Source organism: Etheostoma cragini, chromosome 17 (genome assembly GCF_013103735.1).
Source record: "Etheostoma cragini isolate CJK2018 chromosome 17, CSU_Ecrag_1.0, whole genome shotgun sequence".
Classification (NCBI taxonomy): domain Eukaryota; kingdom Metazoa; phylum Chordata; class Actinopteri; order Perciformes; family Percidae; genus Etheostoma; species Etheostoma cragini.
In genome coordinates, this window is record NC_048423.1 from 18,290,993 (window position 1) to 18,318,613 (window position 27,621).

Below are 27,621 nucleotides of genomic sequence, written 5' to 3' on the forward strand. Positions count from 1 at the left end.
AAATAGTTATTGACTACCAAATTTCCGGTCATTTTTACAAGTGGTAGGCTAAGATAATAACCGGTCATCTTCTGTTGCATATGGATAGTGTTCAATACTTGAAAATAATCAGTTATAGCAGCAATTTTTACAATGAGAATCATTCATTGCCCGAATAGGAGTCAGGAGGACACCATTACCATTGACAGAAGCAAGTAATTTGCGTTACAGTAGTTTTTTTTTACAATAATACCAGCAGTTTGCGTATTTACTTGTTTGAACCGTTTCCATGGTATCAGCCCCTAAAAGCCGAACAGTGGAAAGTCGCTTCTTATGTTGTTATAATTATCACTCAATGTAAAACCTTCTGTCAGAATCGGGTAACGTTACGGTTGATATTTAAGATATGTCTGACGGCCCATGAAGGCAGCATCACACCCTAATTTTTTTTCCAGCATCCGGGACTTTTGGAGCTAACCAGTGTGTGTGTGTGTGGAAGGTGGAAATTGGAAAAGGAGGGCAGTGGAGAGCGGAGGAAAGGCGGACTGATGACAGCTGTCAGTGTGGACAAAAACACTACCAATCTCTGAAGAGAAGCCGAATGGCTCTCTCCTAAACCTCCAGGAAAGAAGGGACACACCTTGGCAGTATCGCGGGTTACTTAAAGGTCTCGCGAAGGTAACGCTATATTTATGGGGTGGGAAATATGACGGGAGGATCAGTGCCAGTCTGCCCTGTCTGCCTCTCAGGAGAGTTGAAGTTAGCCCTGCTGGCTATCCAAGCTAAAACTGGTCAGCTAGCCTAGCCTTTGCTCCAAGATATTGTCGGCGGGGCTGGGGGTCATAGCTATGGAAGAGACATGTCTTCATCGTTCTCGTCTTTGTAAGCGCTCGCTTCAGCTGAAGTAGAGGAGGAACCTAAAAGGGTACATTTTAATAAGAATTTCGCAAGGACGAAATGCTAGTTAGCATTCCTAGCTAGCTTACTATTGAGCTGGCTAACCTTGATCAACGTTAGTATAATAAGCTAGCTAACGCTAACAGGGCAGTCCATTGGCGTAACTTTAGATTTAACTGAGCCAAGGTAACGTTAGTCACAATCTATTTTCCATAATGGACATGCAGTGTCGGCTAGTGGTTGGAAAGCTGTCCGAGTAGACGTTAATGTTTCAGTAAGTTAGCTGAAGTTGGTTGTTTAGCTAACGCAACGTAAATATAATAGTAACGCATAATGCTGTGTTCAATTGACCAAGGATTACCCATTGATTTGCTAGCCAGCGTCTCTGAAGTCGTCAGACTGCTAATTTTGAATCAACGTTATGCATTCACAGGGTTCAGATCATCAAACGTCTTCAAGGAGTGCTCATGCCTCGCTTGGGTCCTCTGACTCAGCCGGCGGGTCCTAAACTAGGCGTTTTCCTCTGTCTTTGCCAGCCAGCTCAACTTCTCTTTTGTCTTTGATCTGGTAACTTCGGTACTCTCTGGACCTCCATAATAAACGTCATGTTAATGATGAGGATGAATGCAATACCAGCTAGCCTTACCAGTTAACAATCATGGATTTGAGATCAGTTTCAAATGTATAGCTTCATATTATGTTCTCTCCGTTGACCTCTTTAGCTGTTGTTTATTGGAATGCTGAGTTAAGGCTGCAGTGGCCCTGCATGCCCCATTACGGCTGGTTCATGTCAGCCACAACTGTTTGTTCAAAGACATTGTAGTGGATTGTATGGACTGTTTGTGAGATTAGAGTGTATAAAACCATGTGCAATTTAATGTAATTAAACTGGAGAATGTAGATTGTCATATTATCTAACACTTGGCTTTGTTAACAGACACTTAAAATAAGCTTTTTTTGTCTCTACTTTATACCTGTAGGTATTTTCATACAGTGTGTTTCCTGGCCTTACACATAAACGGTGGAGCTACAGTTGCATAGGCAACATGGGGACACAAGGCACTGGTAGAAAGCGTACCCCTCTAAAAGACCGGTTCTCAGCAGAGGATGATGCCTTGAGTAGTATTGCCAGGGAGGTAAGTTCAAACTCCATCACACAGACATACTGTCTTTACATTTTGGAGCAAACTGGAATGGGTCTGTGCTATACTCATCCCTAAATTGCTCCATTCATGCATTGCTTAATCAATGCCAATATGATTTCATCCAGGTCCAATTGTCTTGTTTATGGTTATGATAATGAGTTCAAAAGTATGCACAGGCAGAACATTTCTTTTTTTCTCCCGGTCTCCACAACTCCCGGTCTCTGTTAATCAGCAGCAACATCGAATTAGAAAGGTCCCATGGCATGAAAATGTCACTTTATGAGTTTTTTTAACATTAATATAAGTTTCCCCAACCTGCCTATGGTCCACCAGTGGCTAGAAATTGCGATACGTGTAAACCATAACCCATGGAATCCTCTCTGCCTTTGAGAAAAGGAAAGCTCAGATAGACCGATCTGAATTCCTGCTCTTGAGGTCATAAGGGGCAAAGTTACCTCCCCTTTCACTGCTTGGCCCGGCCAGAGAATTTGGCCCACCCATGAGAGAGAGACATCATAGCTTTCAAACAAGCAAAGTGTCAGACCACACCCACAGCCACCACCTTGCCCCCCCCCCCTCTCCTCCTTAAAAGCTCCAGACTCAGAAAATGCCCGTACTGAGGAAAGCTCATTTTGGGACGGGCTCTAGTGGCTGTAACTCTGCAGCAAGACTGAATTTGGGGAAAGAGACAGCATTAGGGGACCACTAAGGTCTATATAAAAGCATCCAAAGCACCATGTCCTGGGACCTTTTAAAATAAAGGGAACATGACTAGACATGGTCAGCACTCATGACTGGCTGACGTTGCTCTGTGGCTGACATAGACAGTTTAAGCTAAAATGTATATGAAATGTATTGCCAAAGTTTACAAATGGTAACGTATACGTAGTCTATTTTCAGTTGCATCTAAAGTTTATAATATATCCATTATCATGACCTAAACCAAAAAAATGCTATGATAATCTTCCAAGTGTTATGGTGTTGAATTGTGCGATACCATACTAGAAAGCATAAGTAGTATGATTTATTAAATTGACTAAGAAAGACTTGAATGTATAGATTGGAAAAAGTCTGGGTGTATTCAATTTGGCCTCCGCAAACTATGTCCCAGACATGATTGCATTTTTGTTTTGCCAATATTTGCTGAAGTCATTGTTTGTCCTTGGGCATGTCCATGTAATTTGTTTATTATTCTTGTATCTTTCAAACATCAGTGGACTTTGATAATTTGTTGGTGTTCTTTTAAAAACTAAACTATTCATTACAACAGTGATATATTGAGACTACTGACATTATGTGCAGAAAAATGTTTAAATGATTTTACAGGTGGAGTAAACTCAAGCAGTTCTGATGATAGTCAAGTACACTTTGAACATAAGATTTGTTTTAAGGACATGTTGTTCTGGATAGATTTTTTTGGAATATTGGGATCAGATTAAAATGCACAGAGTAACCTGGTAGATAATGTGTAATGTTTTAGGCTTACTTGCTAAGTTCTCCATTCAACACCCAGGTGTTTAGTCAACCTGTATCTATTACGCAATAGATTATGTTGAGTTGAAACATAGTGGTCAAAGTTACGTCAGCAAATGGGCCTCTGAAGCACATACTTAAATGTGGATATTCAGGTTCTTCTGGATAATATGCATTTCAGCCCAAGTGAGTGGAGACAGCTGGTTTGGGCATAAGAAAGATTGACTTGACTTGTAGTGTTTTTGTATGGGGGGGGGGCAGGCAGATGAGAGAAGCTGCCTAGCCTGTAAGGACATGCCTTGGGATTATTCCATTTTGTTCCACAGAAGGCTGCCATTCCTTTGCCTTTTTTTCAGAGTGAGGTTGTTAACAACATTGAATGCAAAGATCAGCTTTCAAAGTTTCATGTTAATTTGTTTGGTAGACATAGGTATGAAAAAAACTACATTGTCTGCAGATTTTCTGTAAAGAATTCAGCTCAAGTCAAATGCTTTCTTGCTTTTACAGGTAGAAATGTAACTGTGGATAAGTCTGCTTTCCATAACTATTTGCCATGGCCCATTATAAGAATGCTTCATCCATGCAGTGCCTCATTCTTGGGCACTAAGCACAAGGCTCCATTTGCTCTCTTTATAGTCATGCAGGCGGATCATAGAAACATGAGTCATCTGACCCTCCCAGTTAGGTCCTGAATCTGAACTTCTTTGTAGAGCAAAGCAGAGATTAGATCAACTGTGGACGGGTCAGTGTCTAACTTGCACAAAACCACCATCCCAAACAAATCTTAAAAAACACTGCAGCCTCTGCCTCATGTTGTCTGTGCCTGGTTAAGAGAAGTTACAGCCTGCCTGCCTCTGCTTGGCACCGATCACTGATTGAGAATGACTGTGAATTTGAGCCTGCCCTGCACCAGCCCAGTGTGCAGGCCTCTAACGTTACTAGGCAGTAAGTCCTTTTGAATACCAGCAGCTTCCTTAGAAATCGGACAGTGCCTAGTTGTTTAAATTAGATGACCATCGTTTAGATTAGGATCTAAGGCAGCTAATCATACTAAAAAAAGGCAATCACTGACTTTCCTCCGTGTACAGAGGGTGTGTGGATGCTGTAGTTCATAGTTCATAACAAGTGCAATTGAAAGTGTTACACTTTCTTTTTGCGGAGACGGTTCGGAGATTGCTGAGCCCGCAGAGAACAAAACACATATTTTGTCAACAACTGATGGACAAGGACTGTCAGTTTGATCCGACTTCATCCTCTGATTATGAAAGCTTTTTAACGGTACTTTAAAATGTTTTGTCGTATTGGAAGCAAGCGATTGATGATTTTCAAGAAGCCTATTTTAATGTTGAAATTGACAACCAACGGTTGACAGTTTAGTGCACCTAGAGTGATGGCACTCTGCAGGCCTATTTTTAAATGTGTGTTTAAACAAATTTAACAATTGGTAGGAACTGATGTAGATTTAGTTTTTACTTTTTGCTGTATTGGCTCTTTAATGATTATAATCATTAAATTATAATTGTTGAGTTATTCTCGGCAATAAGCAGTGTATTTGTTGTTTAAACTGTTAAGGGTTTTTGCTAGATAGAATTCTGCATTTAAATATTTTAGTGTATGTTAAAGTATTCTATTTACATATTAGCACCTTCCATTTAATATACCTGTTGTTGGCTTACTTTCTTGATTGTGGTAATTTGTCATAATTTCCCAAAGCCCAGATGTCTTTTTTTTTTTTTTTTTTTTTCAACCACCAATCCAAAACCCAATATATAGTAGGGGTGGGGGAAAAATTGATACAGCTTAGTATCGCAATATTTTAAATGGCAATACTTTATCGATACACAGGCACCAAGTATCGATCTTTTATTCTATATATGTTGGGCAGTTTGTCTGCTTGACAATCCCATTTTGCAGCAATAAAATTGAAGTGATATGAAGAAACAGAGAAATCTTTTTAGATAAAACAGATGTTGACAACGTTTCCTTTCGGGGACGTCTTTGGAAATTGGGAAAAATTAGAAAGTGGAAAAAAGGTTATAGATTGCAATGTGTTTAAAATTGCAATAATTCCGTATTTTAATGATATTGTATCGGGAGGCGTCTGGTGATTCCCACCCCTAATATATAGTACATTTTAAAATACCTAATAAAAGATGAGAAAAGTAATAAATCCCTACATTTCACTGGAGCTACCCAAACTGTGGTATTAGATTAAATATTCTTTACCATACTCTCACACAATTCCATGTTGTAGGTGCTCCAGGTGATCTCATGGTGGATTGCTGGACTTTTATTACCCAGAGTGCTGGAGGTGTGTTTAAAGGTGAACTTCTGCTGCTCAGGTTACCCCCCCCCCCATGATATGGCTGTCAGAGGGCTGGGGCCGGATGGGCCAAGCTATAGATAGGACAGAGACAGAGAGCTCAGCTGTGCTGCTGTGCAGAGCAAGTCATACTGTCAGACAGCTCAACAGGTGCAGAGCACAGGGCCAGCTGTCGCTCTTGCTTTCTCATTGGCTGTCTCTTTCTACACTAAAAACTTTACTATCTTTTTCACCTTGTACAAAGTTATATTGTATGACCATCATTTAGACTCCAAAATCACAGAGCATCCATAGGAAATGTTTACAGAAATGTCCCACGTTTCATGTACGTTTGCAAAACGGCATTTAATCGTTTCTTGGGTCTTGGTTTGGTTCTCAGGCAGTTTTAGAAAACAAATTTCTGTGTTCCCATTTGTTAATGATGGTGACATTAAGAATTCATCTTTTCTCAGACTATCATTCTGAATCCCGGTTTTCACTCATTGTCTATCTTGGGAAGTTAAATTAAGGGATGTTATCACTATAAAATTAGATAGATACTTAACGAAAACTATAGTCAGCCCAACTGAATACAAGTCACGTTCTCCTACTATTGATATCGAACTAAGCTTTAGCTAGAAGTGTCTTTATGTTTTTGTCAATAACTAGGCTTAACAATGTGCATTTAAATATCTTGGAAGGCAAAACGATCTAAATTTGGGAGTTTGTTAAGCATCACTATATAACAGTGTTTGTTCACTCCATGCTAGCATTGAAACAGGATTTGGCCTATACCCATGAGGCCTTCTATTCTGGCAGTGCAGATAGGTTTTTGCTGGAATGTGTTTGCCTGCAGTGAGATACTGTACACACCACACACTGTATGTATGTATGTATGTATGACATGTACAGGATGTAGTGGTATTATGGACGTGATGGAAGGATAGTCTAGTCTACATAGTCAACTGTGTGACTCCTCAGGGCTGTGTAGCAACTTGCCCAAATAAGCTCTTTCTGCTGAGGAACTCTGTAAAAAGTATCCCCTGTTCATATTCTGACTCAGTTGGGGGCCAATTGTGTGATGACTCTTCTCACTTTTCCCCCCCAGAGGAGAGTTCATTAGTCTCAGTTTGGCTTTGAATTGGACTTGTTTGTGCTTTATAAGGTTCAGCTAAATCAGCTCCATGTTTACCGACTGAACAGAACCACACTATTGTGACTCACTTTGTTTTCTCTTGATTCTGTACTTATCTGTTTGCTTGTTTCTGCTCTACTGGCGTCTTCCCCCATGAGGTCTTTAAATCTGCCCTCCTGAAACTTATGGTTAGCACATGTTGTTGGTGATGAGGCATCCCAAGCACTCACTCTGGACAGGAGGACTACAGAGCTGTGACTCACGGACAAAACTGGTCAGCAAGGGCACACCATACACTATGAACTCTGTTAAGAGATTATGCTGGACAGTGTCCATAGCATAGCCTGACTGATGATGATGTAGATATTTGAGAGGGTAAAAAATCTCATTGTAATATACCAGCCAATATTAATATTTAGTTACATGGATAAACAACATTTTGACCCTTATGAATGTGTTTTATTGAAGACCAGCATTTGAACTGAGTGGATTGTTTAACAGTGGAATAATAAAACTTGTCAGTGCTCTTTGGTGGAAGAACTACGTGACTAAGTAACTGTTTCTAAATGACCCATATCTTTGGCATTTCTGTTCTGCAGTATCTTGCTATTTATCTGACATAATATACAGCAATACCTGTACAGCTGCTTACATTGGTCACCTGTTTTAACTATTCCACTTAATATTATTAGCAGATATTGTATTATAGATACAAATGCTACCTTACAATGCTACAATGAAGTTAATTTCTTCATTAAAAGGTTTGTTAATCAAGTTCCAGCTAGTGAAAGGGCTTGACTACCAAATTAATAAAATCAACCCATTACATTTTCACATACATTTTCCACTGTCTTTCTTTTAGGGGAAATTGATGAGTTAAAGGTCCCATCACATGGTGCAGAATTACAGCCTCTAGAGCCAGTCCCACAATGAGCTTTCCTTAGTATGTGCCATTTCTGAGTCTGTAGCTTTTGAGGAGGAGAGGGGGGTGGGGGAGGCAAGGTTGAGGCTGGGGGTGTGGGTTTGACCAACTGCCACTTTACTCGTTTAAAAGCCATGATGTCTCACTCGCATTTGTGAGCCAAATGCTCTCATACAGAGATAGCGGAGGTAACCTTGGCCCTTATGACCTCATAAGGGGCAAGATTCCAGATTGGCCCACCTGAGCTTTCATTTTCTTAAAGGCAGAGCAGGATACCCAGGGCTCGGTTTACACCTATCGCCATTTCTAACCACCAAGCGACCATAGGCAGGCTGGAGGAACTCACACTAATGTTTGAAAAAAAAGTGAAAGTGTAAATCAATTGTGTGATTGTATTTCGATTGAAGCAACTCCCTTCCTTGTGTTTATTCCTTGCACTTGTTAGGGTGTGTCCTCAGAGGAAGGCCCCTTGATGAGTTTCCAGTCATGGCTAACAAGTGTGTTCATGTTATGAATGTTTCACAGGCGGAAGCGAGGCTTGCAGCAAAGAGGGCAGCTCGGGCGGAGGCCAGGGATATTCGAATGAGGGAACTTGAACGGCAACAGAAAGAGGTATATAACCCACAATGGAACTGACTGGCAAAGATGCACTGTAACCATTATTCAACCCATCAAGCAAGCTAGTGCCTCATAACTGCTGCTCTCAGCACAGATCAACTGTAGATTGAACATGGAAAATGGCCTGCTTTTCTCCTTGATTCTTTTTTTATTTGTTGGTTTTACTACATTACCTGACTGAGTGTTACAGCAAGGTGCTCATCTGAGCTGTTGGGCTTCACGCCTTCGACATGTTCGGATTAATCTGGCATTTCATACACTACGAACATAATATACCAACAGAAAGAAAAAATGAAAGTGCTGCATGTCCACAGATGAAACCAAAAGTTCTATTCCTGAAGTGAATGTCACCCAGTTCTAACGTTTCAGCAGTTTTAAGTGAAGTATGATTGTATGTTTTTCCTGGCACTTCCTCCCTCTGTCCAGCGTTCCTACCAGTCATCCAGCAGCAGTAGCAACAGAAAATGGGGACAGATCCACCAGTGGATGGTAGGCGAGCGCAAGAGAGTGTTGTAGCCTCTCACTCCACTAACAGCCTGTTGTGTGGGATTGAACCCCAGTCAAGCCTGACCATTAAACTACACTTGACTCACAGACTACACTGTACCTCACTGTGGAAATATGCCTCAGCAGAGTAATTGCTTTGGAGACACCGTAATCTGTGGCTGTGTGTATTCATAGAGCAAGCATTGGCCTATGACTTTATTTAGGGTTGTTGAGACTGCATGCAAGGAGTTGGTTTGGATGTTAGTTACTCCTCCAACTTCCAGCTTTGTCAGAAAGGACGAATGCTTTTGAATGGTGATGGTTGAAAATGTAACCATGTAAACCTGTTCTGAAATAACTTCTAAACAAAATCATGAACCTGAAAATGAGCATAATATGAGATGAGACAGATGAGACAAAAATGTGCAATATATTAGCTGTTTTTTGTATATCATTAATCTTGCTGCGGTGCTTAAAGTGGATAACATTTACAAATGTTTATGACATCTATCCGCTTATAAACATGCTGACAGGAGTTGTTTTGCATGGTTTGGGCTTTTCATTAGCAACTGTTGAGCGTTGCAGTGACCTTACTCACCCTTGGGATTGAGCCTCTCTACTTTCACTCTATAACCTTTTCCAACTTTCCTTCCTTACTCCAGGCTGACTCAGAAAAAGCCAGAGGCTCTAGTAGTAGTATATCCAGCAGCCGTCATCGCCGGGTCTGTATCTCCCCCACACACTTCCTCTTTGTTTGCTTGTATTTCCTTTCTACTTTCTCTTTTACTCCTGCAGTTCATCTCTCATCACCCATGTTCCTCTCTGTCTCCTTTTCTGCTGTGACTCCATGTTTCCACATCAACAGGGGCTGGATGATGATGTCATGTCAGTCCGCAGCTACAGGGTGCGTAAAACCAAATAAATCCCTGCCAGTTTTATTGGAACCATGCTCTCGTAGGGGCACACAGATGTGTGAAAGCCATTGTTCGTGTTAGGAAAGCAAATGAATGCATTTGGGTTAAATACTTTTTTGTAGTTTGGTTGTGTTCATTTGCGTCATGGCATGGAATAGTTGGCAAAGTAAAGATTTCTTCTAACGTTTCTTTTGTTTGTGTTTTATTTGAAGTCTACCTCATCATCAGCAATACGTGACCTGGGGTCTAAGAGTCGATCCAGTTCCCGTAGAAAAGATACGTTGGTGTGTTGTGTGTGTGTGTGTGTGTGTGTGTGTGTGTGCGTGAGGGCATAATGTCTTTTTGTGTGGAGTTTGACAACTGATTGAAAACTGTACCTGGATTCTTAGCATGTAACCAGAGTTCAGGTCTGCTTAACTTTATTGGGCTCTGCAGATCAGAAGTAACCAATAGTTTTTGGATTTCAAATTTCCACTTTCCTTCAGTCTGTCTCATCTACTCCTGCTCCACTTATTCCCTTTTTATATCTGAGATTGATATAATGACAGATTAGGTTATATCTGAAAGGAGACATAGCATTAAGGGGAATGTTGGAGACATCACTTTCTTTTTTTACATTGCATTTCACTGTGTTATTCTTGAATGTGTTGCTGTGCGATTCTGATGGAAGGACACACAAATTTCAGCTTTTAAAGTGCTGGACATTTGTACCTTGACAAGATGTTAAGTGCAGTAATCTCCTAGAATCTGTCCAAATATACCATCAACCCAGAGAAACTCAAAGCTGTTTTCTACAGGATTACATAGATTCCTTATGTCTGCATTTGTAGCAAACAAAATGATGTTGACTACTCAACATCACAAAGCCACCATTATGGGCTAAGAGCCACTGACAGATGTTTTTGGTTCCTTTGCTGTGTCCTTGGAATGATTTGCTTGATCCATTGTGTTGGATTACTTGTTGCCTGTTAAACAACCAAACTAGTGTTAGTGGGATAACTAACGGCAACCTAACAGCCTCTCTGAGGTTTGATCTTCTGCTGATCATAATTCTTGTGACTCCTGTTCCCTCTTCAGTCTGACGGCCTCTCCACTAGCTCCACCCTCAAGACTTCCCGCTCCACTGTATGTATCTATGTGATCGCCTGTTTATCACTGCTTCTACGTTTTTTCCTCTCGTCCTTTTATCTCACTTTTGCTTTTCTTTACTTAAATATGTTGTTGGGGGGCTGAACAGAGTTCTGTGTACAATGACCTGCATGGCCATAAAAGGGCTTCCTCCAGCTCTGCGAAGAAGGACCTGCTGGTCAGTGCACTCCTTTTAATGTTGTTTAGAGTGTCTCTTATGCAGCCTCAAGCATGAAGGCAGTGTAGTTAAAGGATATCTGCTTGCGGTGGTCATTTACTATAAATTTACTTTACCCCCTGATAAGATTGACTATACTTTGCCTCGTGAAGTGTCACACATGTTGACCAAGCCATGTTGAATGTGTCTAAAATTAGACATTAGTCTGACACTTGAGGATGAAATGTGTTGTTTGTTTGAGGTCACATTATGTTACCACTCTTCTAGACTGGACTTTACCACGATCAAAGGAACTACACCAGCCTAACGAAGACCAAACCAATGCCTCCTTCCTCCACAGCCACCTATCAGCCTCGGGTTGGTCCCCCAGACAGTGCTGTCCAACTTTCAACACTTTTATACACAGGCTGCACCTTGTTCTATAACTACAATATGATATATGCCATAAAACATCAAAGCGGGAATCCAAAGCTTGACTTTTAGATTGATATCGCTCTCCACTGTAAAACTGTTCTTATGATCATTTGAATTTATGTAAATGATTTGCTCACCGACAGAAGTGGTGCTCCTCTGCCAGTGTTAAAACAGTGGGCAGGGACAGTATCACTTCTACTCTCAGCACTTTTCACCCTAAATGTTATAGTGTCAGCAAAAGCATTCATCCTGTTTACACTTTTTGCAGCTCTGTAGTCTCTGTCCACATCACATCCGCTATAGCTTTCCTCTGTCCTCCAAACTGACATTTCCCTGCTCCCCTCCTCTCTGACAGGCCACCACTTCCTCATCCTCCACCACTGGCACAGGGCTGCCTCGCAGCTACAGCATGGTCAGTTTCTGTCCACTGAGTGGCCAGCAACGCTCTGCATGCCTCTAGTTACCTTAGGAAGTAGACATTCCCTCTCTTGTGGCCACATACATCTGATAGGATCCTGCTTATATTTAGCTCCAGGACACTGAGCACGTGGTGGCTGGAGAGTTGTGCTTCAGTCAGATAAGAAAGAAGTTTGCATGAAGCCAATCCTTTTGTTGTAAAGCTCTGAAATGAATAGACTACTTGATGTTGGAAGTAGAGTGTTTCTGTTAATCATATGGCCCAGAAAAAGGGAGTCTACTAAACCTACCTAGCTAGTGTCTCAAAGATTCATGCTCCCTCTTTTGTTTTGCTAAGCCCTGTGTTGTTTCCCACGTGCGCCCTCAGGCCTCTATTTGCGACGACACCAGTCTTTACGGCTCTGGGAACAGTTCGAGAGCTGTAAGTCTTCTGAATGTTTGTCAAACAGCGTTTCGCAATGTCACCACCACGGCAGCTAACTGTTGTGCCTCTGGCCTGATGTCTGTCGTCATGTTGATCCCCTGTCCTCCTCCCATCCGCAGCCCTCTGAATATAGCTGGTACTCCTCTGTAGCCGGCTCCACCCGCAGTAGCCCTGTGGTGAGCACCTTAAAACCACCGCCACCCTGCACGATGTCAGCTAACACAACAGAAGATGACCACTATTAACAAGCATCCCCTCACCCCCTCTCAGCACCGGGCCCCCCTCCTCCTAGGGACAATGTTGAGCACCCTTACCAAACTGGCTACAGTTTGTTTTAGGGAACAGCCTGGTTGACTGACATTAAAGTGTGTGAATTAAGGATTCCTTCTGCAGTGCTGCTGTGCAGGCATATTAGATTTCACACCGAGGTTGTCTTATCTTACTTAGCTCCAGCTGTTTGACAAAATTGTGCTAATTGCATGACTTAGCATTACGGATACTTGCATAGTCACTGGAGTAATCCAGTAATCTGTTTAATACAGAGACTGCTACTGCTGTTTGAGTAAGGAGTGTGCGTGTCTCAGATAAAGCCTTGGGCATGCAGCCATCCTACTTTACTTTGGCTCCTCATCTTGTGTCGTGTGTGTATCTGTTCGTGGTGTTTATATGTGTGTGCGTATTCCTCTCAGTCTTCTTCAGATGATGACACTGTCAGCAGCGTGTCCCAGGAACGCTTCGGCCGAGGCCGCAGGGACAGTGTGGTGAGCTGTAGGGACCGGGCTGTACAAAGTCTAGACTGATGCTGTTTTATCACAATAGTTGCTCTAATAATCAGAGCTTTTCAGCTTTTTATTGTATTGTATAGCATAATACATTTTAAATATCTTCACCTTGAATAGTGATTTCCTCTGTCATTGCTTTCCTTCTGTCCCTTTTTACTTGGCCCTCTGTTATTCTTTATTTCTCTGCCTCTATCTCCCTATCTTCTTCATCCTGTGTGTGTTGTAAGCAGTCGTCTGACTTCTCGGACATTAGTGAGTCGGCTGCTGATTATTTCAGCCGCACCAGCCGGCGAGGCAGTATTGTGTCTGACCTCGATGATTTGAGCATTCCAGATTTGGACGCTGTAAGTGGCTGAGCTAAGTTCACAGTGGGCAGAAAAGTGCAATGCAACCCCAATGCATGATTAAAAATAACATTTGGTTTTTCAAACTTTTTTTTTTTTTTGTACTATTAATAAGTATAGTGGTATAACGCGTTGACGCGGATGTGACTGCAGTGTGCAAAATATTCTTTGATGTAGCAGTGTGACTCACTCAGTGTTTTATTTGCTTTCACTTGTTTGGTTGTCAATCTGTGCACATGCAGCACTTATCTCAGACTCATTAACTCCTGGACTAACTCCCTGATTTGCAGATGAGGAAACGGCTCCAAGCATGACATGGATGGGTGTTCTCAAAATAGTCTTTACCTCTTTTTTATAATATGTCTTCTCTTTCTTTTAGCTGGATGAAAAATGTGACAAGCAGTATACAGACTTTAGTCGGGTGAGTGCACCATTATTCTCACACTTAGCTGTTAGGCAGCTACCAGGTAACCACAACACACCAGGATAGAAGCATCGTCTGACTTTTATACACACAGCATGTGGAGATGGGGAGCTAGTTTGTCAAGTTTATAAAACACATGACGATGACATGTCCTTCCTCGGGAGGTTTTTGAATTGGGCGGATCACTTAATTGCCCTGCTGTGATCAGATGATGGTGTTGGACAACGTGTCGGAATTGTGTTGTATTGTTCTTTGTTTTTGTTTCTGACTGGAGTTTTGTGGTACTTTTGTGTTGTCAGCCATCTTCCCGATGTGCCACCCCAGGCCTGTCAGCAGCCACGTTGGCTTCGCTGGGTGGCACCTCGTCACGAAGGGGCAGCACAGACACGGGTAGCATCTACGACCCCGACACCAGCCTGAGTGAACTTAGGGTAAGGTGTACAAATCACACAGTGTCACCCTAATGTACGTGTGACTGAATAAAGTGCTGAAAAAAGCTAGCAGATTTATACAATTGTATGTTTGAAATTCAGATGTTCATCATCACATAATCATAGAGCTTAAATGCTAATCTACATATTCTGTGTCTGAGCAGTTTATCTATACATCTGTTCCCTCTGCATATGAACGTCCTACAGCATCTCCTCTGTTGTGCCTTCCCTGCTGTTCTAAGTGTCTGCTTTCTTTCTGGATGTGACATGTGTCCTGTGAAGCTGGTACTTATATTTCGGTGCGCTGGTCATGCGTATGCCAGCTGGATTGTTTTTAAAATGGCAGCACGGGTGCTTTGTTATCTCTCCTTGATACCCCCACCCTCTGATGCCCCAGTTCACCCCAACCATTCCTTCCGTCTGCTCTACAGGATATCTATGAACTTAAGGACCAGATTCAGGATGTAGAAGGGCGGTACATGCAAGGGCTTAAAGAGCTAAAGGTAGAGGGGCTTGAGCTCACAGCATGCCTTCTCTTGTTTTCTGGGGAGCAGTATGGCATCACTAACCCCTCTGCCTCCCCACTCATACCCCTCTGCACCCCTTTTCCTGTAGCTCCTAACACCACAGTCATGTATTTGCGTTCTCCCAGTGTGAATTGCGTAATGAATCCTTCTTATGCATGATCTTCCCTTACTTCCTGTTTTGATCCAACTCACTGGTTGTGGCCTGAAATGAAGACACTCCCACTATTGAGCTGGGTTCAAAGTTTAAAGAAGAGTAATAATGCTCCACCTGCTGACAGATAACAGTCACGCTTTCAATTTTAAAGCTCTACTTGCAGCGAGCCTTCATCGCCACAGTGTTGGATGGCCTTCTGGCTGACTGATATCTGACACTTAGAAAGGACACTGTATGTTTTATTGATAATAAGAGTAGTTTACTAACACACCGGACTCCTGGATTGTGCTTGTCAGAGTTTGATACAGCTGATGCACTGTAGCTTTCAGATCCCTTTTCACACAATTTCCTTGTTTCACTCCTGATTCAACCCATTCTATTTATTTTGTGGTCAATGGCACCACAAACATTAGTCCCAAATGAGTTGTTAAAAATTGAGAACTACCACAAAAAGTGTTATGCTTTTACTTAATCATACATTTAGAATTAAGAATAGTAGTGTGTTTGGCCATTGTGTGTTATACAAGAGAGCCCACCGGGTGCATGTAGGTGAGCTTTGCTTGAAACCAGTTTACGCTGTTAACATGTTCCAACACTTATCAGGAGTCACTTGCAGAGGTGGAGGAGAAGTACAAGAAAGCCATGGTATCGAACGCACAGCTGGACAACGACAAAGGCAACCTTATCTATCAAGTGGACACGCTAAAGGACGTCATCGAGGAGATGGAGGAACAAAGGGCTGAGATGAGGAGGGAGCTGGAAGACAAGTCAAAGGTGAAGGATCTGTTGGTCAAAGAGAGGTTCTGAGGCTTTAATCCATTTCATGTACAGTATGTCAAGTGAAAGCATATTTATATCGAAGGGTTGTGGCTGAACTATTCTGTGTGGGGTTTCAGGAACTAGAAAGACAAAAGCACACGTGTACAGTCCTGCAGCATAAACAAGAAGAACTGAAAGAGGGACTCCGCCAGAGGGATGAGCTTATAGAGGTAAAAGGCCGCTCTCGCATTAGAAAAACAAACTGTTTTTGCCAGCGTGACACCATCAGGCTGCTATTCTGTCAACTATTTAAAAGGTGTTAGAGCCTGTGTCCGGGCTGCAGAGGAGGCTCTGTTCTGCAGGAACTTGATAAGGATTGATTGACACGGGCCTGCCTCTAGGTTCTCTCCGTCCCTTCATTCATTCCTTTCTCAGCATTATCTCTCCAAATGAGGCCCATCTCACCCTGTTTCACCTGTTCCTATCTCTTATTTTATATCTGTATGTGTTTCATGTGCCTTTTCACCTCTTTTGTCTTTGTTCCATTGTTAAATTTTTCCAATTCTGTTCTTATCCTGTTCTGTGTTGTCTCGTTACCGCTCAATGCCGCTCCAGGAGAGCCAGCGAATGCAGACTAAGTTAGATGCCCTCACCAGAGAGGTGTTTGACCTGCAGGAAACGATAAACTGGAAGGACAAAAAGATTGGGGTAGGAGGTCCCACGGGGGTGCTCTGACAGAACATGAGAGGCCATAGATGGTTGTGCTTTTCAGCCTTTAGACATACAGTAATGTCCACCCACCTTTTTGGCCTCTCATGCTGTCTCTGCATGAAGGAGACCCTTAGGCATTAGCACATACCTGGACCCCTCAACATTCCCAGTTTGGAATTTTGCATGTCGAGATAACAGGGTTTGGGTTTGGATCCCGTGACCTCAGCTAACAATGCAAGTGCACTGGCACTGTGTTAAACCTGCAGTGTGAAATTAAAATATTTTTATTTATTTAGGATTGTCATGTGAACTAATGTGATCCATATATTCTGGCATGACATGCACGTTCAACTGATGGATCACTTCATTTATTCGTTTCTTAGTGATGAAAGCATCATACTTCTATGTAGTTGTTATATTTAGTTACTATATGTAGTTTTCACAACATGCTAAGTCATAAATATCTACAACCTTACAGACTCTGGATCTTTAGTCCCTGTGCTCTACCACACCTCTTCCTCATCTGTGTACTGTTTGTTTTCTTTGTCCTTATTGTTGCCTTGATGTGCACAGTGCATGTGTGTGCATGTAAGTCGTTTTGCTATAGCATGTGGTGTTGCATGTCTGTCCAGAGTCAATCCAACTTCTCCTCTGCCTCTTCTTTTCTCTCTTGTCCTTTTTCTCGTCTGTGTGGCCAGGCCCTAGAGAGGCAGAAAGAGTACTTTGATTGCATTAGGAATGAGAGGGACGAGCTCAGAGACGAGCTTGCTGACATCAAGGGGAAGGCCCAAGCAGGAGAGGTAGGTCTTCTGAAAGTCCCAGCAGAAAAAAAACTACATTACAGGAATGAGTTGCTGGCACAAAAGTACCTTTTTTACACTTTTCCTTTCGGTTGGAACTTAGCCCGTAAATGCTGTCAAACAAATGTTGTACCTCTTTGTTTTTCTTTCCATTTAATTTTCTTGACAACTTTGTAACTATTTGCTGGTCATCGATAACTCATTTGGTACATGGTAAGCCGTACTGTCACCACAGTAACTTCCGTGTGTGTGTGTGTGTGTGTGTGTGTGTGTGTGTGTGTGTGTGTGTGTGTGTGTGTGTGTGTGTGTGTGTGTGTGTGTGTGTGTGTGTGTGTGTGTGTGTGTGTGTGTGTGTGTGTGTGTGTGTGTGTGTGTGTGTGTGTGTGTGTGTGTGTGTGTGTGTGTGTGTGTGTGTGTGTGTGTGTGTGTGTGTGTGTGTGTGTGTGTGTACAAACACACACACACACACAATAGCAGATTGGGACTATTGTCAGTTTGCCATTTATATAATAAAAGTATTCTTATATCAGGGACCCTAATGTTTGGCTACATTTCTTTTAGAGTTGCACCAGTATGGAATTTCAGGGCTAATAACAGTAACAAATACCAAAACCGAAAATATGATTGGTTTGTAATTAGGATCAGCCATTCCCTACAGTTAGCGATAGCTTTTAGCTCATTCATAACGAATTACTGTTTGCATAACAAGCACTTTATGTCCGCGCAAAGCACACCGGCTCTGGGTTAATAGAACAGGGTGGTCGAAGAAGTCCCAGTTCTGCTTGGTCAACAGATAAATAGCTCGTGTGGACTCCCTTTGTAAGTGTGTAGGTGTGTGTTTGTGTGTGTGTGTGTGTGTAAGCGTGTAAGTAAAGCCCATCCTCCCGCCCTCATGCAAACAGAGACCGGCTCAGGGAGAGGAGAAACGCAGAGAGGCAAAGATCTCCACCCAGAGCTGTCTCTGGGTCGCAGCGGTGCTCCACATTATCGGACGTAATGATTGACTGAAATTCAATTATTGGAAGAACTCCATTTTCTTGCTTATCGGCCACCAATGTATATCGTGCTTCTCTACATTTTAACATCCACAGGCTGCTAACTGTTCAAAACGTCATACAGACTACTGTCATTTACAATGGCGTTTCCTTTTCCAAGATTTTTCTTTTCGTTGATTTATAACGGCCGACCGTTTGTCTGTGTGGTCACTCGTTGGCGGCGAGGGGTGTGGTGTATAAAAAGGTGGCATCAGTACTGTCCTTGAGCCAGTCCTCAGTAATGTGTGTTCTGTGTACCACAGAAACATGGGCTGGTCATCATCCCGGACGGCAGCACACCAAATGGGGATGTCAACCATGAGCCTCTGTCCTCAGGGATCACTGTGGTCTCCCAGGAGGCCGCTCAGGTGCTGGAGTCTGCAGGAGAAGGCCCGCTGGGTGAGTCAGGATGTTACTTCTGTCCACGCGGAGGCTAATAAACTGATCCGATGAGCACCAAAGCTGTAACAAGAAAAACAACTGACAGTCACATTTCAGTGTGTTTTAGCACGCCAACCTGCTGAACACATTCCACTTTGGCCAGTCAGCATCTTCTGCATGCTACGCTAAATTGCATCCGCTTAGTGCATCTTCCATCTGTTTTGTAGATGTCAGGCTACGGAAATTGGCAGAGGAGAAAGATGAACTGTTGGCTCAGATCAGGAAGCTGAAGAATCAGCTGGAGGAGGAGAGACAGAAGCACTCAAAGATAGACAGTGCATACACAGAAGGGGAGAAGATGGAGAACGGTACAGACCTGCACGTCATTGAGATGCAGAGTAAGTTGGCCGTGTGATCATGTTTCGGCAAACAGATGTTTTGAACACTTTTTGGTATGGTAGACTCATTGGTTTCTGTTTTGGTTTCTCTGTAGGAGATGCCAACAGACTGATTAGTGAATACAAATTCAAGCTTTCTAAAGCAGAACAGGAAATAGGTACAATGGAACAAAATGTAAGTAAAAAAAGAAATGTCTTGTCAAACTAAATAATGGTGCAAACATTAAATTATAGAAACATGATATATAAAACATATGTTTTAGGGCTCTAAGTCACCAAAGAGTTCTCTTTTGTGTCCGTTTTCCAGATTAACAGACTTGAAGGACAAGTGTCCAGGTACAAGGCGTCAGCAGATAACTCGGAGAAAGTAGAAGACGAACTTAAAGCAGAGAAACGGAGACTTCAAAGAGAGGTACAGACACACACCTTTTTTATAAGTTGAATCAGGGAATGTTGAAGTCTGAATGTAACTTCTCCCCTCTGTTCCCCCCCCCCCCACGCAGCTTCGCACAGCTCTAGATAAGAACGAGGAAATGGAGATGACCAACAACCACCTAGTAAAGCGCCTTGAGAAGATGAAGGCCAACAGGAACGCCCTTCTGTCACAGCAGTGAGGCAAGGCAGCGTCACCACAGAAGCCCTTAAACTCGCACCTCAGACCTCTGACTGCCATACTGCGTCTGGATTTCCATTTTTAGCTGTAACACTTTAAGATTTGTAGCTAACCAAAAAACACTTACAAAAATGTGTAGCGCAGGCAGCAAACTGAATTGTGTCCTTTTTTTTTTTTTTAAACGGAAGCGTTGTCGGGCAAGCCGCCAGTGTTTTGGGAGGAATGACTCAGAAACGTAACTAATAAAACTATAAAGTTGCTGGGAGATACATCTGAGGACATTTTGCGAGTCACTACTTACTTTTTCAGAGCTTTGTACTACATCATGTTATCCATGAGATTTGATCTCTCTGGCTGGGTGCTGGTTGTTTTTTGTTTGTTTTTTTGTTGATAAGTTGCATGAATGAGTATAATGATGCTTTTAAACTATTCAACCCTCACGGCTGCTCCGGCCCCGCACCTTCCCAGCTTCCCCTCACACAGTCAAGTGCCTTTTCACACTAGGAGACTGGGGGTCCGCACCGCTCAATGAAACAGTAATCATTTTAACAGGTACAGAATGATTTATTTAAAAAGGTGACGTCAATATTTGAAAATATGTTGAACCAACTGTCTGCTGCGGTTTCATTGAAATTTTTCAGATATTTAAAAGATTTCTTGAAAATAAATGTAATTTACAGAACTGTGTATACAAACTGAATATTTTCTTTTTCATGGTGCAGTTTAGATATTTTCTTTGTGTGTCTATTATTTTCAACATAATTAGTATACATACGTATTTAATGACTTGAATGAAGATAGAAGCAGAGTATCTAAGCATACAATAAGTCATGGAAATAAGGCAAATAGGTGTCGCAAACTTGTAATTGTCGAATATGTATTTGGAAACATAGTTGCAGTGTTAATTTCCTCCACATGTCTCAGACTGAGCTGGGATCAAGTCGAGCATGTTTAGACCCAGATCCTTTTTTCCTGGCTGTGTTCCAGGTCTTACTCTTAGGAAAGTATGTGTAGCCTTGGCACATTTAAATAGGATATTCAGAACCAGGACTTCCTGTGACCTCATGAAATTTGGCTTGTTACTCAAAAAGACATCCATCTGCAGTTTCATACAAAGTATTTATTTACAGAACAAATGTTACATCAAGTTTAAAACTGCAGCATGTGTTTTAGATTTAGCACCTCTCAAACACTTTATAGAGATCGGGTAAGTTGGCGATCTGCAGCACAGCGCCGTCCTCGCTGAAGCTCTTCGGGGGACTGAAGAGGGTCCGCAAAGCTTTGAAGATGACGTGCTCAACTTTCCAACGCCATGAGTTCACCTCAGCATCCTGGAAAAATAGCATTAAACTTATCAGTTTTTTGTCAATATTGTTATGCAAAGGACGTTTAAAATGCGTCTAGCGCTGGAGCATTAGTTTTAAACGTGAGTGTGGTGTTCCTTCACACCTGCTCCTCTCCCGCCTCGGGCTCCAGGATGTACCGCTTCCTGATGGAGTAGAACATGCTGCACTCCTTACTGAAGTCTCTGAAGCACTCCTTTTCGTTGTCCCAGTTCACCTGCACAACACGGCCAAGTAAAAGCCTTCAGATAACAGTTTCCCGAATCTCAACCTAAGTGAGGACAGAGATACGAGAAGTTCACCTCGGTGGCCAGGCGCAGGATGAACATGGGGAGACCCTCCATCACCGGGGTGTACTTGTCGAGCAGTAACGGCAGCCCTGTTAGATTTCCTTCCTACAATTCACATGGCTTAGTTTTACAGCATGAGTAATAACAGACCAATAATGTCATGTTTTGTTAAAAGACAAGCAGCCAAATTAAACTTGTTGATCTATAGAGATTTATTTGACAAACACATCCCTGTTCCAACTGACCTGGTCTATCTCAAGGGAGAAGTAGTCCCCCAACATCTCAGTTTTATTCTTCAGGAAGTCCACTATGTACTGAGCCAGGCCATCTTTAGGACCATCCTCTTCGGTCCAGCCGCTCTCCTCAGAGTCCAGAGCCAACATGGCCAGGTCATAAAGTGGAGCCGGTGTCTGAATGCAGATTACAGCAGCCATGAAGCCAACCATAGCCTGTTTAGTTTATACTAATCATTCACAATCTAAGACTTTTACTCACTGATAGTCTTAATACACCGAAGTTCCCAAAGTCGTAGATGAGGATTTGGTAGAAAAGCTCCTGGCTGCAACAGAAACCAAACAGTGAAATGCATGCTGGATTAACTGAACAGAACAGCGTGTGTGTGTGTATGTGTGCGTTTTCTGTGGCTCTGACCTGAGTTTGGTGGTGTTGAGCAGGTACAGTTTGGTGTGGTGTTGTACCAGAGTCCACTGAGGGTTGACGCAGCCCACAAACGAGTGGTCCTGCAGCATTTCTTGAAGACCTGGAGGAAATACGCGCACACTTAAAAGAGGGAAACTGTCAATAAGTTGAGAAACGGCTATACAGAAGTCATGCGAGATGACAAGAAGTGGCATGAAACTAGTTCTGGAGATGGGTTTAGCCGGAAGAGATGGCGGTAGACAGCGTTTACCTTTGTGTGTGTTCTCAGTGATCTCTGCTCTGAGCTCTTTGATGCTGGTCAGCTTTACGACTCGTCTCTTGGGCGTGGCTGCGGCCGTCAGGTCCTCGTCTTCCTCCCCCTGCTGCTGCTCTTTCCTGGGTCGCTTCCTGGCTCAAACACATCCACACAAACTCTGCATGTTTACAGACTCTTGTACTCTCGTCTGGACAATAAATCCCACCTGCTTACAGACACGCCGTACTGTAGGACTTAATCGCACACATAATGGATGGCAAATACTTTTTGTCCCGCCATAATAAAAAGCAAGCAGTATTCGACTAGTTATTAAAGCTGCGTGAAATGTTTTCAGCCACATGGGGGCAGAGGAAATCCACAAAAGTTGCTGTGTGATTATTTTATGATGTTGTAGGGACTCAGTTAGCAAAGAACTACCAGTTCCCACACTGAGCAGACACTATATGATATAATATTAGTTGACCAATATTTACCTCTTTGGCTGTTTTTGGTTTCTACCAACTACTGACAAGAGAATTTTGGGTCTTAAGCTGCTGGATGTCTTTTCTTTACCAAAGAAGGTAGTGACCACTGGATTTATCCAAACCTTCTTTACAAAAGAAATTAGATTAATATGAGTGGTGAGTCTTAAGAGTACTTTCACTTGCCAAAACGACACTAATAACCTAAAAAAGGGGCGACAAAAAAAACTTGTTTGTGGGTTTATCACTGTGAGCACACCTTTAAAAAAAAAAAAAAAAAAAAAAAAAAAAGAAAAAAAGATACATAGAAAATACTGATAGGTAGAGCTTTAAAAACAGATCCGTTTTTAGCTACTATCACGTCAGCAGCAGGTAAACAATGTGACATTTGTACCGATTGGCCCAGAGGAAGATGATGTCATCGTGAGTGATGACACACGTGTACTGTTGCTTTGTTCTACCTGCTCTGCTGCCGGCTGATGTTCAGATTTATTACAAGATTACTCATACATCAAGACCTGTCCTGATATGACTAGGAAAAAGGTTATCTGGATTAATCATGATTGTACTGATGGAGGCCGTAGTCTTCTGCTGAGCACACATAATGACTCACGCTAACGTTCTAGCAACATGATTGGTCTTTTCACCTTTGAACGCTGTTATCGTCTTCATCGCCTTTTGGCACCTCTGCTTCTTGCTCTGCCAGGGCCTCCATCATGTCTGCATCATCTGTCTCCTCCATCTCTGCGCTGCCAGGCTGGGCCGTTGCGGTCGCAGCCGCCCTGCTGCCGGGGCCGGCTGGTTCCGGATCGGGGGGCGGCTTCTCTCTGGGTTGGAGGAAGGCGTCCAGCTTCTGCGCACGACAATCGGTCCTCACCATCTGATGTGCGTAGATTCGCTCGCTTGGCTCTGCGGCGGCGCTGGAGGACTTGACGTCACTGCCACCTGAGACTGACAGCCCTGGCAGCAACGTCTGGAAAAAAGAAAAGAAATGTATCTGTCACTTTTAGTATCTGTAGAAGAGACAGATGATCTCTGGGAGGAGTGAAAACATGCTGCCGCAATAATATTGATTTGGTGACACTGCCATCATATTTGACGCGATAGTGATCAGGTCATGTCATACCTGAGTGAAATATGTGCGCGAGGAGTTGGAGCCCAGGAGTCTGCTCTCGACGTGCTTCTGAATGCTCTCGACGACGCTGTCTTCGTGTAAGAAATGCACCTCGTGTTTCGTGGGATGGACATTGACGTCTACGTTCTGCGGAGCGATCTCCAAGCTGTGGGGATTAGAAAGCTCCAGTGAACATCTAATGGATTTAACCATAAAAGAATGCGTAGAAGGAAACCGACCAATGCATGTTAAGTTACCTGAGGTATAGAAAAGGGTGCGTGTTCTTGGGAAGGTACGCAGCATAAACTGTCTCAATTGCTTTTTTCAAAGCACTCGACTCCACCAGACGATCTGAGACATCACAGACCACAATCTCCATTTAACAACAGTGCTAATGAGATGAAACCATCTTGACCAGGCAGAGAGCCACGTTTCCAGGAACTCTTCTGTGATACCTACGGTTGATGAAAAGGACCAGAATGCATTTCTTGACCGAGTAATTAGCGTTGGAGATGTAGCCTTTCATCTTATAAGCGAGCTTCGGATCCTCGCAGCCAACCTCGATCAGCTCCCTGGGAACATACCAAAGAACCCGTCATGCAGTCGGCGTTGAGGTGATAAGAGGTCGCATAACTGCAGAGAGAGCATCAAAGCATAGCTCCTTTCTTTTTTGGTTTATTAATACCTGCTGACTGCATTGCCAAAAACTCCTCGAATATTATCCACTACAGATGCGTTGGGTAGAGTCCTCACATCTGCCACAGTCTCACCTTGCTGGAAAAACAGACAATAAATGATGTTGAATGTCTAAAGAGCTTTTGTCAAACAAACGTAGATGTACATACTGTACATAGAAATGAAAAAGAGTAAGTAAGCACATCTCACCTTTTTGACAGAAAAACCTTTTCCTGAATTGTGTATGGCGTACCTTCAAAATAACATTTACATGTGAGTTATCCAAACACCATGATCTCCATCAAAACAGCAGGAATCACACGACACCATGAGTAACGCCACGATGACAGACCTGCTGACAACTTCTACAATCCTGGAGTACTCATCCGCGGGGCTCTTTAAAGCTTTCCTCCTGGTGGACACATTATAGAAGAGGTCCTCCACCTGCATGCAGGGGGAGCAAACGATTGTAGGTTTCTCAACAGCCAAATATACTTTATGCTGTAGTAGCTGATCCATGAACTCACAAGAATCTGTGTTCCCTGGTTGCCAGCACATGGTTTGGGGGGGCCTTTTAGTTTGCCATCGCTGTAGCTGGCTCTGCAGAGAACCAATACATCAGAAGAGCTCTGCCATCCTTGCCATTAAAATGTCCAGTACATGTGAGCTTCAACGAGGCAAGAGAGGAGATGAGTGAACCATGAATTAAAATGTTAGCATACCTGTAGGCGCACTTGGCATCAGCTGTCTTAGTCGTTATGGTGACATGGGCAACATGGCTCACGCTAGCAAGAGCCTGCAAACAAGAACACAGACAGTAAATGGAACAGAACAGAATATCTGTTCATATTTAATAAGCTGAATGTGGATATTGCTCCTGAGCTCTACCTCTCCTCTGAACCCATAGGTTGCGATAGCTGAGAGGTCCTCAAAAGTCTGGAGTTTGCTGGTGGTAAACCTCTCGCAAACTATTTCCATATCTTCTCTCTGCCTCGGAAATTAAACAGACAAAGAAAAGACAGTTACAGTGACACAGAGTTCCTCTGAGAGTCCCACTTAGGAGCAGCACGCACACACACACACACACACACACACACACACACACACACAATCTAGGCTGGGGAAAACCAAAACCAAACCTGTCATCTAACATGATGGGGACAAAGAGGCCAGACTCTATTATGGCGTTTTTCCACTGCATGGTATCTACTCTACTCTATTTTGGTTTTCCATTACAAAAAACAGTCCCTGGTACCTGCTAACAGGTACGGTTTATAGTACCACCTCAGTCGAGGTTCCAGGCAAGTTGAGGAGATACCAAAACGTGACATGAAAACCTGCAGACTACTGATTGGTCGGAGAGAAACGTAAATAATCACTGCGTTGTCATAGATACAGATGGGGGGGGGGGGGGGTCCTGTGTCACTCCCCAATGTAATTCAAGTGCAGATTTGAGTCATGCATGAATCACTTTGCGATGAGTGAAGATGTGCGACAAGTAGCCTACAAGATTCTAACAGGAGACTTCTGTAATGTCAACACAGTTAAAATGGACCTACTTAACGAAGAGTTAGCATCAAACACAACAAAGGCTGTCAGTTGAATGGTGTTTTGAGCAAACATTAGCAATAAATCAATCATAGATAGCTACAATGTTTTTGAAATGATTTCCATCTTTTGTTATTGTTTGTAATGACAAAAGTTTATTATTTCATGGATTTCCCAAATCTAAGTATGACACCACGTTATGCCGGAAACCGACTTACTGCACCGGGGAGTTACAGTTACACCACGGCCCTTTGGAACGGGTACCATTAATGGAAAAGCGCCATTAGACTAGATTCTAGTCTAATGGCGCTTTTCCATTAATGGTACCCGTTCCACTCTAGTCACTAGATACTAGGAAGGGCACCAACAACACCTTTATTAAGGTTCCTTTCTGTTATGTTTCAACTTTTTAGTATTCATGGCATAAATTTCAATTTGACAACGACCTCAAACAGAGCTGGGGCTTCACCCTGCTCCCCCTGGGGACGCCCCTGTCACCCACCCTGATCCCAGTGCCGTTGTCCTGAATCTGAAGGAGCTTCAGTCCGCCGTCTTTTACCGTCACCTGAATGTTGGTAGACTTGGCATCCAAACTGAAACATTTTAAAATACAAATGATATGTATTATAAGCCAAGTTTCATTGAAACAAGTGGAATTATCCAGTCACATAACTGTTTTACAGGTGTTGATAAGCAGCTTTTCTACAAACGTGACGTAAACAATGGTAGCGCCTGCCACATTTTATCTCCCTTATTGGTGACACTTCGGGTTATTCAAGTCACTAGTCAACACATAACATTAAGCTAGCGCACATTATCAAAACTGTAGTATGAAGCTAGCTAGTTAGTCAGTTACCAGTTTTCAATCATTTCTTTGACGGCGTTGGCAGGACGCTGGATAACTTCTCCTGCAGCTATCCGATTGACAACAGTCTCGTCGAGCCTCCGGATAACTCCGGCCATTTTCACAGTGCTGCTGAATACGTTTCAGGGTTAATAAGCAGCAGTTAATAGCTGTAAATACACTTACATGTGGATACAAATGTATGTATTTAAGCTTAAATTTAGCATCACGTATTGTACAAGTAACAGAACGTGAGTGGAATCAGAGAGGGGGGAAAAGGAAGAGCTCCCACTCTCATTTGAAATGCTAAAGTACAGTGAAAGTCATCTCATTCGCTCAATTTTCCTAATAAGCACCGTATGAGTGTTATCAAGATTCACTTCTCCACACAAAAAAGCTTTATAATTTTATGCAAAGTGTGGCTGCATAAAACGATGTTGTTCCAGCTTACTTTTCTCACAGGTGATTCATCTTCTTACTCATACACAATCTTTGATGACACAGCGCGGGGAGAAAATGTGGGGGCGGGCCTGCGTCCTGCAGGTGAACGTCATTCGTCGAAAGTCTTCTTCTCTGGTAAATATGTTTGGAACGTTGGAGCATTGAAACATGCACAGCGTCTCATAACGATGGATTACAA

The 27,621-nt window shown here is 42.8% G+C and overlaps 2 protein-coding genes across 25 annotated transcripts; one reads left to right on the forward strand and one right to left on the reverse strand.

The window, feature by feature from the left end:
- The first annotated feature begins 412 nt into the window (after positions 1-412).
- On the forward strand, positions 413-20,472 carry lrrfip2 (leucine rich repeat (in FLII) interacting protein 2). 24 transcript variants are annotated; one of them, XM_034898237.1, is made up of 27 exons: positions 413-657; positions 1,857-2,012; positions 8,379-8,465; positions 8,898-8,960; positions 9,620-9,679; positions 9,823-9,861; positions 10,084-10,155; positions 10,949-10,996; positions 11,109-11,177; positions 11,445-11,534; positions 11,947-12,003; positions 12,376-12,429; positions 12,552-12,608; positions 13,122-13,193; positions 13,445-13,558; positions 13,938-13,979; positions 14,282-14,413; positions 14,845-14,916; positions 15,698-15,868; positions 15,991-16,083; positions 16,469-16,561; positions 17,263-17,364; positions 18,662-18,797; positions 19,007-19,177; positions 19,273-19,352; positions 19,485-19,589; positions 19,681-20,472. In XM_034898237.1, the coding sequence occupies exons 2-27, from the start codon at positions 1,923-1,925 to the stop codon at positions 19,789-19,791; spliced, it is 2,280 nt and encodes a 759-aa protein (XP_034754128.1). In that variant the 5' UTR covers positions 413-657; positions 1,857-1,922; the 3' UTR covers positions 19,792-20,472. The 24 variants fall into 24 exon arrangements, with proteins under 24 accessions (XP_034754128.1, XP_034754135.1, XP_034754133.1 ...); XM_034898238.1 differs by lacking the exon at positions 413-657 and adding an exon at positions 699-904; XM_034898244.1 differs by lacking the exon at positions 16,469-16,561.
- Positions 20,473-20,902: 430 nt separating this feature from the next.
- Positions 20,903-27,272, reverse strand: mlh1 (mutL homolog 1, colon cancer, nonpolyposis type 2 (E. coli)). Its single transcript, XM_034898222.1, has 19 exons — positions 26,994-27,272; positions 26,640-26,730; positions 25,478-25,576; positions 25,312-25,385; positions 25,117-25,189; positions 24,942-25,033; positions 24,800-24,842; positions 24,600-24,688; positions 24,374-24,486; positions 24,172-24,265; positions 23,927-24,080; positions 23,448-23,773; positions 22,334-22,470; positions 22,075-22,183; positions 21,919-21,982; positions 21,669-21,833; positions 21,436-21,528; positions 21,240-21,350; positions 20,903-21,121 (listed from the first exon to the last, which is right to left on the reverse strand). Exons 1-19 carry the CDS (start codon positions 27,098-27,100, stop codon positions 20,966-20,968), a joined length of 2,190 nt encoding a protein of 729 aa, XP_034754113.1. The 5' UTR covers positions 27,101-27,272; the 3' UTR covers positions 20,903-20,965.
- Positions 27,273-27,621: the final 349 nt, after the last annotated feature.